Consider the following 12,477-nt stretch of genomic DNA (forward strand, 5'->3'; position numbering starts at 1 on the left):
TAAGCCAATCGTTATTTTCTCATTCCTTGTTCATCCTTCTTTGCCAGTTCTTCTGCACTGCTCTTCCCCCCACCCGCCCCTGCCTGCATTTTTCTCTGCACATTCCTTCTGCCCTCAAAAAGCAATATTCTGGTTTGCTTCAGAGGGTGAAATGGGGTGGGTGCATCAGAGCACTTTGCTCCAGGACTGGCAAAAAGCGGACATATGAGCAAATCTAGATCCAAGACATCAGTGCCCTCCTAAGGGAGAAATATTCCTCTTTCCCCTCCCTGTTACTGGAAAAAAAAGATGCTGTTTGATGGGGAAGCTGGGAAGCAGTCAGGTCTTGTCAACTGAGGAGGCTTTGTGATGGAAAACAGATCCACAGACTGGCAGCAGCTTCTGGCCAGATTGCTGATGTGTTTTTAAATTTCCCCTCACTGGGGCACCAAGGGGGAGCAGATGGGGTCTGGGATGGAGGGGTGGGAGCATTCAGGCTGAGATGATGTTTCGTCTCTGCACTGAGCCCTGGAGTCTCATCTTCTTGCTTGGTTTCTTCTTCCTTCCTTCCTTTCTTTCTCTCTTCTCTTTCTCTCCTCACCCTGTGGCCCCCGTGGTTCAGTGAGCAGCTCCGCCTGTTGCATCGCTCCCACTCCCAGATCTCTCAGAGCAGTGGTGCCAACTTTCAAGGCATGATCGAGGCCAATAGGAAGTGGCTAGACCATATGAAGAAGGACCCCAGGGTGTATCCTTTGCCTTTGTATGTCCACATTTCTGGTGGGGGGAGGCTGGGATAACGGCGGAGGGGTGCTACCTCTACCTCTGGGGCGTTGGTGGGCATCAGAGGGCGGTCTTATTTCTCCTTTCCCACTTCCCATGACCTCCACTCCCTCTGTATCTTTGCTCCAGCCAACCTCAGCTTTTCCTTCACAGTGTTACCAGACCCCTCTTCTCCACCACACCCAAACCTTTGATTACCTCAGGCCTGCTGCAGCTGGACCTGGATGAAAACAACAAGCTGAAGGCGTATCGCTATTAAGGCCTCTGGGGCAGTAGGGCATAGGGCTCTCCCGGCGTCCCTTTTCTTAGACCAAGTGCCTGAGGAGCTTCCTGCACTTTATTGTCCCTGATCTATCATTCCTCTGCTATGCAAGCCTTACCCTCTCAGGACTTTGGAGGAAGGCATAGGAGTGATGATGGGGTAGAGGACAGTGGGAGGAATGTAGCAAGCCGCACCCTCTGAGAACCCCATAATGTATCCTAAACGGAAAAATTTTGAGCTTCCATGGCCCATTAGGGTCTGCATTATTATGCCAGAGCAGATGAGATGGGGCTGACAGCCCCACTGGAGGAGGGGATGGTGGAGCTGGGGACCTGATATCAGAAAGCCAAGAGAACCCCTTCAGGGAGTGGTCTAAGCCCTACCAGTGAGCTGATTCTCTTCCTCAGGTCTCTAGGGTATTTTGGAGAGGTCCAGAGTAGCCAGTTTTGTAACTGGCGAGATTTGTAGATCAGGGTGTGGATGAATCCCCTTTCCAAAGCATGTTCGCCCCAGGACTTGGTGCTTCTTGGGGACTAGCTCTGTTCTGAATCTGTTTCCTTTGAGCTAATACCTCAGCAGTAGGGTACCACGCCCTCTGTTTTTTTTTAGTGATTCCTTTTTAGCCCAATGACTTGGGCTGTCTCAGGTTTGTGGTCAGCTTTACAGAGCCTTTCCCTGAGGCTGATTGATGTGGGGTTCCAAGAAATGAGGCAACTATGAGTCTTCCCCCATCTTTGCTATGCTTACCCCATGTGACTGAGAGAATCACTTTCCACCTTTATCTCTGAGTTCTCACCAACAGAATGGCCCTATCCTTGGGCTTGGGGAAAGGAAGACTTTGGGAATCAGACTCCATGGGAAGATGAAACCAGGGTAGACCTCTCTAGGGATCCCATTCTATGACCCTCAGGCATTAAGGTTATGGCTTCCCCCAAATAGACAGAAAGCCATTAGAAAAGTGGATGGGGTTGTCCTCAGCCTCATTCCAGTCATCTTTTCATTTCTCAGGTCACCTTGAGTATTTGTAGCCCTTGCTTTCCTCCTACCTTTTCTCACCAAGCTTGTTTGGATAAACACATTTGCATTTCAGCCAACATCCTTTTTTCCTCTTCCTGCCCCTCCCCTCTAATCTTTGAGTTTTGCTGTAGACTATGAGGTATCTTGTACCCCCTTGAAGTCTCTGCATGAAGGGGTGGGGCAGGAGAGGAGAGGATGAGCAATCTGAGAGGGGGTCTGGAGCCATCTTGGCACTGGGGACAGGGTTCCCTGCAGGTCCCCTTCAATCAGCCTTCAGACAAATGGTCTCCTTGATGGGGTTTGGTGGCGACTTTGTTCGAGTTTGGCTCACTGTTTGGAGGAAGTCTAAGGCTGTGGAGTTGTGTTTAGCACTCCTCAGCATGGAAACCAGCCTCTCATCATCTTTGTCATGGAGCAGAAACCTGGGGATTAGGTTGCTTTTTAACCTCTCCCCCCACCCCCCAGGCACTGCACTGAGGCACAAGCCCTTCCTCTCAGAGGAGACCCTTTTGTTACTTGACTGATGCTGTGTGGTTTAGGAATGACTCGTGTGTGCTTAACAACTGTGGTGACAATCCAGCTCGTCTTGCCCCGTGTTTTCTATATCAATTAAACCTCCATGGGTCATTTTTCTACAACTCTGTAGTGTGGATGGTGTTTCTTTCTCTGTTGTCACCTCCTTCTTTGGAGTGCTGGAATGAAGGGTGGGTTGAGAGCGTGACTCCTTCATCTTGGCACTTCCTCTGCTTCTTAGGAAGTGGTAGAATTCTTGTGCCACCTTGACTGCTGGAGCTGTGGTCTGGCCCAGTTCCCCAGTTCTCTGGGGGGAGAGACATGAGCTGACCTCTAACTGAGGCTAGGAATTCCCCCTTCTGTTAAAGCAAATGTGAACCCAGAGAAATTGCTCCTTCCTGGGGTGTCTAGGAAAGACTGGGGGGCCTGCACAGCTGTGAGGTTCTTGAAGGGCCAAGGGGGGTTTGGGTTGAATAGCTTGTGGTTAGTTGAGTTAGCTCACCCTCCCCAGAGGACTTCTCTGCTGTAATCATCTCCCAAAGCTGTCCTTTGGGTCCCCAGGATCCCCATCATTCATAAATGCACTTACTCAATGTATTTACCTATGCAAGCTGCTATGGAAGTTACAAAGTTGTAGAAGGCATGGTTCCTGCTGTTAGGGGGTTTATGTATACACAACACAAGGTAGCAGGATGTTTTGAAGCTCTCTAAGAGGCTGGAATGGTGGGCTAAAATTAAGATGAAATTTGATCTGAATAAATATAAAGGCTTGCACTTGGGTTAAAAACCAAAATCAGTTGTGCAAGTAGAGAAGACATGAGACCTGGCATTGGTTTATGGGAAAAGGACCTGGGAGTTTAAGTTGACTGCTAATAGAATATAAACCAGCGGTGTGATACCGAAGTCAGAAAGGCTAATTTGGTCTTAGGTTGCATTAATAGAAGGCATAGTGTCTAGAATGACAAGGGTACTGGTTTTCCTTTGGAGTTTTGTGTTTAGTTATGGGAACCACATTTTAAGAGACACATTATTAAAGGAGTATGTTCAGAGGTGGGCCAGAAAGGTGCTGAGCGGGACTCAAAATCATGTTATTTAAAGGACAATTGAAAGAACTGGATAGAGAACTGGGCTTGGAGTCAGGAAGACCCGAGTTAAAAACGTACCTCACACTTACTAGCTATGTGACCCTGAGCAAATCACTTAACTTTTGTTTGACTCAGTTTCCTCAACTATAAACTGGGGAGAATAAAAGCACCTCTCTCTTAGGGTTGACATGTGAGGTATTTGTAAAGGGCTTAGCACAGTGCCTGGCACACAGGTGGGCGATATAAATAAAAATGCTTATTCCCTTCCCCCTTAAGGAAAGTCTAAGTGGGGAACATAGCTGGCTTAAAATATTTGAAAGGCTGTCATAGAGAAGAGGGAATGGATTGTAACTCTTTGTGGCCACAGAACAGCACTAGGCATAGCAGGTGAAAGTTACCAGGAGGCTGATTTCAGTTCAGAATAAGGAAAACCTTTTTTCAGAGCTGTCCAGCGTGGCCTCGAAGACCACCTTGGCTGTCATCTCGCTGTCCCTAGAGGTGTTCAGGAAGAGGCTGCATGAGCCCAGGGATGGATTAATTGGGAGACTGTATTTGATGGCTTTTAAATTCCTTTCCATTTCTTAGGATTTGCTGATTCAATAAATGCCCTGTGAGTGGTACAGACAATAAATGTTCCAGAATTTCAGAATGATTGACAATCCAACTCCCACATTTGTCTCCTTTTGTCTCCTCAGCCCCTTGTAAGATGGGACCCCACGTGAATACCTCCTAAGCATGTAACAAGTATGGATTTCTTACTAGGCAGGGTCAAGGGTGCACGTGTGTGTGTGTGTGTGTGTGTGTGTGTGTGTAGAAGGGACTTGATAAAGAGGAAAAAGTTAACTATAGTCCTAAGGTATATAATTCTGTCACAGAATGGATCAAGAATGCTTTGGCTGTCAGCCTTAGTTATTGTGTCCAAGTATTTTGAGTTTACTTAGGGCACATTTTTAGAGCCATGCTCTCGGCAACTCTCCCTATTCTTTTTTTTTTCTCTTGGCAATTGGGGTTAAGTGACCTGCCCAGGGTCACATAGCTAGTGAGTGTTATGTGTCTGAGGTCACACTTGAACTCAGGACCTCTTGACTCCAGGGCCGGTACTCTATCCACTGCGTCATCTAGCTGCCCCCCTCCCTATTCCAAAAAAGATTTTGGCAATGACTTTTGTCCCTGGAGTGGCATTTGAGTACCTAAGAGTGGTGCTAGATTCTGAGGCCAGTGGGGAAGACAGAGATGAATGCCGAGTCTATCTGGTGTGGTATAATAGACCAAATATACTGGAATTGGAGTCAGCAGACCTGGGTTGGAATCCTGGTTTCTTATTGCCTATGTGACCTTGGGCAAATCATTTAACTTCATTTGCCCCATTTTCCTCACCTGTGAAATGAGGGGGTAAGATTAGCGAACCTCTAAGATCCCTTCCAGCTCTAAATCTGTGATCCAAGGATGCTCTGGAAACAGACTCCTGAGGGACACCACTGCTGGGTCTGCCATGTGACATATGGCACTGAAGGGACCCTTTTAATAGTGAGCAAACCCCACTTCTCACACCGAGGCTATAGAGCTACTTGCTCCCTATTCTGGCACGTTTCTTTTTTTTTTTTTTTAACTAGACCTGTCACGGCTAATTCAGAAATACACTTTGCATGTATAATGGGTATCATTTTTTCTTGCCTTCTCGGTGGGTGGGAGAAGGAGAGAATATGGAACTAAAAATAAAATTAAAATAAAAAAATAAACTAAACCTGTGATTTCATCAGTGTAAGGTGTTCCTGGTGAGGAACTTCCTCTGCCCAAGGGATTTGGCATCTGCTCTGTGATTCTAAGGGTTGCCTGGAGCATTGAGAAGTTAGGTGCCTTTCCCAGGGTCACACAGCTAGTGTGAGTTAGAAGCAGGGCTTGCATGCAGGTCTTCCTGACTGAGACCAACTTTCCACACCTTTTTTTAAAAATTTGAAATATATGTATTTTTAACACCTCAAGTGTTAACAGTGTTGGAGCTGGAAGGAAGCTTTAAGCATCTTCGAGTTCAGGAATTCTTAACCTGGAGTCTGGGAATTGGTTTCTAATTTGATCATTGTACTTCAGTATAATTGGGGGTGTTTGGTAATTCTATGTATTTTGTTTTATGCATTTAAAAACATTTTTCTTAGAAAGGGATCTATCACTTATGATGAAAAATGCTCTCCCTCTCCAGAGAAAGAACTAATGGAGTCTGAATGCAGATGGAAGGATACTTTTTATTTTTCTTGTTTTTTTTTTTTTGTCTTTTACAACATGACTAACATGGAAATATGTTTTGCATGACTGCACATGTATAAACTGTATCAAATAATTTACCTTCTCCATGGAGGTAGGGGGGAAGGGAGAGAATTTGGAACTCAAACATTTTTAAAAATGAATGTTAAAAATTAATTTTTACATGTAATTGGGGAAAGAATAAAATATTAAATTAAATATAAAGGAGTCCATTCACAGACTTCACTAGGTTGCCAAAGGGGTTTAGGAGCTCCTGCTCTGGTTCAGTTCCCTAATTTTAGAGGTAAGGAGAACAAGGCTTAGATTAAAGTACTTATGTAAGGTCACACGGGGTACTGAGCAATGTCTGGAATTACTCTCATGGAGTGACGGATGAGGAAACTGAGGCTCAGAAAAGGTAATGTGATTTGTTCAAGGTCACATTTGACAGGTTTGGAATTAGAATCTGTGTCTCCTAGCTTCTGGTCCAGTGCAGTTCTCATTAATTGGCAATTTTAGGGTAGTTCACTCTGCCGTGTCCTATTTTTACCTCCCCTCCCTGCCCAAAGCCCCTACCAGCCAAAAGCAGACAGTGCTATTTCCCAAAAGCTATTTGGCATTGCCTTCCTTCCCTCTCCCCTTAAATATAAAATGAACCCTGAAAAGTCCTAGGCTGCCAAAGTTAGGATGGATTTTTTTTTCTGTTTCAGCGGAGCAGCCTGCATGCATCCTCAAATTAGTAGCAACAAATTTTCAGGGAAACCCAACACAGACGATCCTATGTTATCGATCTGCACCCAGAAAAGCAGAATTTTAGAATTCGCCTCCATTCCTCCCTAGGCTGCTCCAGCTCTCACGCTGAATAGGGGCAGTGTTTGCTATCCCCTGATATATCCTGGCCCAGTTTTTTTGTGTGCCAGCTGTTCGGGAAAGGTCTCTTGCAGGCTGGGTCAAGAGGGTCAGATCCCAGATAAGGACGTGCTTTCCAGGAGTGGGACTGAGGTGTATTTGTGAGCTGTGGCCGTAAGAATTCAGGTTCATAAGAGGACTTTTTAGGGGGAAAAATCAGTTTTATTCTCTGCCAGAGAGTATATGTGTGTGTATAGGGCCTCAGAGGCCATCTGGTCTATCCTGTACTGAACAAGGACTCCCTCTTCACAGAGCTGGAGCTAGAAATTCTGATACCTGGGGCAAATTCAGTAGGTGGGATGCAGTGGGGAGCAGGGTGTCTGAGGTATGACCACTTCTCTTTTTGGTTGATTTAGAGGTGTAAACAGAAGTCGTGGAAGTTGACAAGGTTGAAGACATGTGAATGTTTGGAGGGGCTGGGGTTAAGGTGGAGAAAAAGATTGTGAGGCTGGTACTGAACTTATTGGGAAAAAGAAAAAGTAACTCAGAAGTACATAGATGTCAGTACTAAGGAGCTAGGTAGGATGGAGAGAACTTTAAAGGTAATTGCTAGGTGAAAAAGAAGAGGTCATGTTTGAAATGGCACTGTATGCCAGCTCTTCCTCCTGGACCTGTGTGTCCATGCTTGGGAGAGAAGGAACAGTCATATTTGGAGAAGATGCCAGGCACTGTGGCATCTTCAAGAGTGATCGAGCAAGCAAGGGGTTACAGTTGAGCCTCAGAAGATGGAAGGAATGTGAAACAGATGTGGGATCGTAGATTTGGAACTAGAACTGACCTTAGAAGTCTTCTTGTCTAACTCATTTTATAGATAAGGAAATTTTATAAGGGAGAGAGAGGGGGAGAGAGAGAGACAGAGAGAGAGAGAGAGAGAGAGAGAGTGAGAGTTACCTCGTGAATGGCTTCAAACAGTGAATGACCTCAAACAGTGAGTGGCCTCAAACAGTTCTCCTAAATCCAAATTCAGCACTTTCCAGGGTACTGCAATAGCAGAAGGATGCAGAGGGCATAGTGGAAGAGGGAATGGTGAGTGGGAAAGAACTACTGGTGAGTTGGTTGGGAGCCATCATCCCACATGGAGAGGCTCCGTAGGCTACTTGGTGTCTGGGACAGGGCTGGTGGGATGGCTGCATGGGAGAGGGATTTAATGGCTGTGCCCCTACGACATACCTAATGGATGGTCTTCCAAACATTGCTTGCAGATCTCCAGTTGAGGAGAAACCCAATTCCTTTAATATTATTTTTAAAATAATTATTCCCTCATTACGTGTTAAAATAATTTTTAACATTTTTTTTTTTAGTGAGGCAATTGGGGTTAAGTGACTTGCCCAAGGTCACACAGCTGGTACATGACAAGTGTTTGGTCTAAGGCTGGATTATGAACTCAGGTCCTCCATGACTTCAGGGCCGGTGCTCTATCCACTGTGCCACCTAGCTGCCCCCAACATTTTTTTTTTTTTAAAATTTGAGTTCAACCCAATTTCTTTAGAAGCAGCTTTTTCCACTTTTTGGACTAATTGTTAGGAAGTTTTTCCATGATATGAGGAAAGTGAGCAGGCAAAGAAGCACTTACTGTGTGCCAGCAACTAGGCAAAACTGGGAATACAAATACAGGCAAAGAGAAAGGACCTGCCTTCAAGGAGCTTACATTTTAATGGGGCAAGACAACACTGGAAGGAGCTCAAAGTGTGGAGGAGAGGGAATGGTGACGTTCAAGGGGCCTTGGCTAATTCTGTAGAGTCAGAAGCAGATCTGGGAGAGTAATGAAGCATGGTCAGCTGGGGCTCATCACCAAAATGAGGACCCCTAGATGGAACTCACTAATGGGGCAGTGAGGTCAGCATGACCCAGGGATGTTCCGAGTGAGAATCCCTGTGTGCTGGGGGAAGGTCCAGAGTGAGAAGGCAGCTTAGCAATGATGGGGAAGTCTGGGAGAGCCTCTATGTCATTCTCTGCAGCTTCTCCCTTTTGCTCCTTCTCCTTCTGAGGTCAAACAGTACAAGTCCAATCCCTCTTCCATATACCTCTGCCACGTTCTGGATAGTTCTTCTCTTCTGGCCAAACAACCCCAGCTCCTTCAGCTAATGCACGTATCACATGCTCTTGAGATCCTTCATCAGCCTGGCTGCAGCCAATTAAATCCTGCCTGCCTTTTAAAAGTCAGCACAGGTGAGGAGCAAACATTCAGCAAGTACTTACTGAGCAGAGAATGCTGGGGGCAGGCGGTGGGGAATGCAGAATTAGTACTGCTATATCTCACCTAACATTTCTCTTGGTAACATTGTTTCCCCACCTAAAATCATGAATACATTTAAACTGGACATTCATCATGATGTCTTGAAATCAAGCTCACTCTGCTCTAATGTCATTGTGCTTGCTGGTGGTTGTCCATTTATCAGTATGCCAATCAAATGTTTATTAAGCACCAGCTATGTACCAGGCACTGTGGGAAGTAAAGGAGATACAAAGATAATAATAAAAAAGTACCTTCCCTCAAGGAACTTACATTCTAGTCATTGTTTATAACATTGGTTCTCTTGAAGTACCCACCTCTAGGACCATTGTTTAGCCTAAAATCACTTTTTTTTTCCTCCCCAGAATCATTTGCTTGTATAAAATAAAGGCTCTGAAATCAAAGGAGGGCAGATTAAAAAAGTTTGTAATCTAACGGGATGGGCATTGCTTAAGGAAATTTGGGGAATAATCAGGCCCTACTGACTCTACATGTGACAAGAATCCAGAGAAAGGAGTAATCGGTGTGTATTGGAATTATCTGGGAAGGTGCCTTGGTGATGATGGGATTTGAACTGGACCATGAAAGATGGGTAGGACTTAGGTAGGTATAGGAAAGGGGGCATGGTGCATAGAAGTTCTTTGAAAGATTCGATTCAATTCAGTGCAAGAAAAAAAACCCTACTGTGTGCAAGGTGCTGTCTTACCATGTCTGACTTCACAATGACTCTCTTTTAGAACTCTTGATCCTATTTCTTGAATCAAATGACTATAAGGTTGTCGTTTAAAGCTCTTCACAATCTGGCTCCCACATACCTTTATATTTTTATTTCATAATATTCTCCTAAATGCACTCTGAGCTCCACTTAAACTGGCCCATTAGCTCTTCCTTGGACATGACATTCTATCTCCACCCTATTGATGAATATCCCACTTTCCAGTCTATGCATCCATGTGACTTTCTGCCTTTTCTCAGGGAAGTTTGTGGTGGTGTCAAAGGGGATATCTAGTGTTATGGAAAGACAACTAGATTAGAGTTAGGAGTCCCAGGTTCTTGTTCTGGCTGTGCTAACTAGCTGTGTAACTTCCAGCTCAAATATTCCATGAATCTAGTGCTGACTGAGTATTGTCATGCTGCGCCCCCTTTCCCCATCCCTTCCCTGCCCCACTTGGTGAGCCCAGGTCTGCTTCAATTTACAAATGGATTGGGTTCCAAAAGCTCATTTGAATATTGGTTATTTGGGATCTGTCAATTAATACTTATTTTTTAAAGTGCCTAATATGTGCCCTAACACTGTGCTAAGTTTTGGGGATAGAAAAAGGGTCTAGAATATATTTCCCCCCCAAAAAATAACAGTGGAAATGGTGTTTAAGTCCAAGGCCAATCCACAAAAACATATTTAATTTGCAACACAAGTGATATAGTACTAAGTAATCCTGAGCCCAGGAGTTGATGGTGGTGGTGGTGGTGGTGGTGGTGGAGGTGGAGGAGGAGGAGGAGGAAGGAAGCAAGAAGGGAGGGAGGGAATGGTAGAAACAGGCCTGGATTTGATAGCATTAGTGGATGGGTAAAGAAAGGTCATCTGGCACTGTCAACTCAGGGTGCAGTAGTGTTAGTGGAGGACTTTGGTGACAGTTGCAAGGAGGTCAGGGGAAAGGGGTTCCCTTATCAGTAACTCCAAGAGCAATCTCAGGTGTGTCATGGGATGCTGTATGGCTGTGCTGCTCAATATGCAGAGAATCACAAAAATCCCCAAATCTTAAGAGTTGAAAGGGCCTTCCAACTCAGTGGCCCTCTGGTCCAACCTGTACCTATACAAGAATGTCCTCTGTAGCATTTCCAACAAAGGGTGATGCAACCTCTACTTGAAGACTTTCAGTGATAAGGGAACACACTACCTCCTAAGGCAGTTTATTCTACTTTTGGACAACTTTAATTAGGAGGTTTTCCTTTCATGAGCCAAAACTTGCTTTTCTACAACTTTTACCCACTATTCTTGGTCCTGCCCTCTGGGGCCAAGCAAAGTATAATCACTCAAATGATAGCCCTTCAAATACTCAAAGATGACCGTCACCCCTCTTCCAATCCAAACCTCCTCAGCTCCCTCAACCAGTCTCCACGGTCTTCTGTCCCGTTACCATTGGATTCACCTTATTCTGGGGATAAAAATAAAAACAAAAAGTGAGGCCCTGTTCTCAAAGAGCTTACATTCTAATAGGGCAAAACAACACTGAAGGGAGCTAAATGGGACTGGAAGTGGGAATTGGGGTTGGGGGGGGAGAGAAGGTATTGCAGAGGGACTGGTAGTGAAATGCAAGGAGGATATGGTGGCAAAGTCCTTAGAATCAATTCATTTTCCTCCATTTGTACTGCTTGGTTTCTACTGTACCATTATCATGTTCTCCCTGCCCCTACTTCCTCCCGCCATAAACTCATTGTCAGGAATTTCATCAAGCAGAATGCTTCAGTTTCAGTATTCACACCTCATCAGTACCCTCAGTTGCTTCTGTCCCTCTGATTGGAAGGCTGGAGCTTGAAGCAAAAACAAACAAATCAACAAAAACCAACAACAATATGGGGGGGGGGACTCCTCTAAAGCCTCCCTTAAAAAGAGGTCCCAGAAGTCCAGCGACCTCTTCATTTCTCTTTAGCAGCAGTGCAGTGCCCAGGATTGAATACAGTCCTCTAGATGTACCTGACCAGGGTGAAGAATTGGAAACTGAGGTGACCATCAGTTGGAGAATGGTTGAACAAGTTGTGGTATATGAATGTGATGGAATGCTATTGTGTTGTAAGAAATGAAAAAAGGGATGATTTTAGAAAAACCTGAGAAGACTTCTGTGAACTGATGCAAAGTGAATTGACCAGGATTAGGAGAACATTGTACACAATAACAGCAATATTTTAAAGACAATCATCTATGAAAGATTTAGTAACTGATCAATGCAATGATCCATGACAGTTCCAAAGGACTCAGTGAAAAATGCTATCCACTTCCAGATAGAGAACTGATGGACTCAGAGTGCAGATTAAAGCTTATTTTTTCCCTTTCTTTATTTTTCTTGCTCCCCTCCCAACATGGCTAATTTGGTTGGGGGTGGGGGGTGGGGGTGGGGAAAGATATATCTAACCAAGACAGAGTTCATAGATACTGTCACTTCCCTTATTTTAGAAGGTACCTCTTTTAAATGCAGCCTGAGAAAGAATGAACTTTTTTTGGTTGTGCGTTCCCATGACATCACTCATATCAAGTTCAAACTCAATAAACTCTTATTAAGCACCTGCTAGGGATACAGTGACAAAAATTAAACAATCCATGTCATCAAGGACTTTACATGGTATTGAAGGGATATAACACTTAAACAAATAAATAGATACAAAACATGTACCAAGTAATTTCAAGAGGAAGAAAGTACTAATAATTAGTGAGGGATGGGAATGGTCAGGGATCAGGAGAAACC

At 44.7% G+C, this 12,477-nt stretch overlaps 1 protein-coding gene across 2 annotated transcripts in view; it reads left to right on the forward strand.

Annotated features, from left to right (window-relative positions):
* The window catches only part of CEP164 (centrosomal protein 164), a 75,977-nt gene extending 73,301 nt beyond the window's left edge, over window positions 1–2,676 (forward strand). For both annotated transcript variants that reach the window (XM_027857485.1, XM_027857488.1), the window contains 2 exons: window positions 602–724; window positions 922–2,676. In XM_027857485.1, coding sequence (XP_027713286.1) covers window positions 602–724; window positions 922–1,018 — 220 coding nt within the window. In that variant the 3' untranslated portion in view covers window positions 1,019–2,676. The remainder of the gene's footprint in view (window positions 1–601; window positions 725–921) is intronic.
* Window positions 2,677–12,477: the final 9,801 nt, after the last annotated feature.

This window comes from Vombatus ursinus, unplaced genomic scaffold, assembly GCF_900497805.2.
Source record: "Vombatus ursinus unplaced genomic scaffold, bare-nosed wombat genome assembly UNPS02012156.1, whole genome shotgun sequence".
Taxonomy (NCBI): Eukaryota; Metazoa; Chordata; class Mammalia; order Diprotodontia; family Vombatidae; genus Vombatus; species Vombatus ursinus.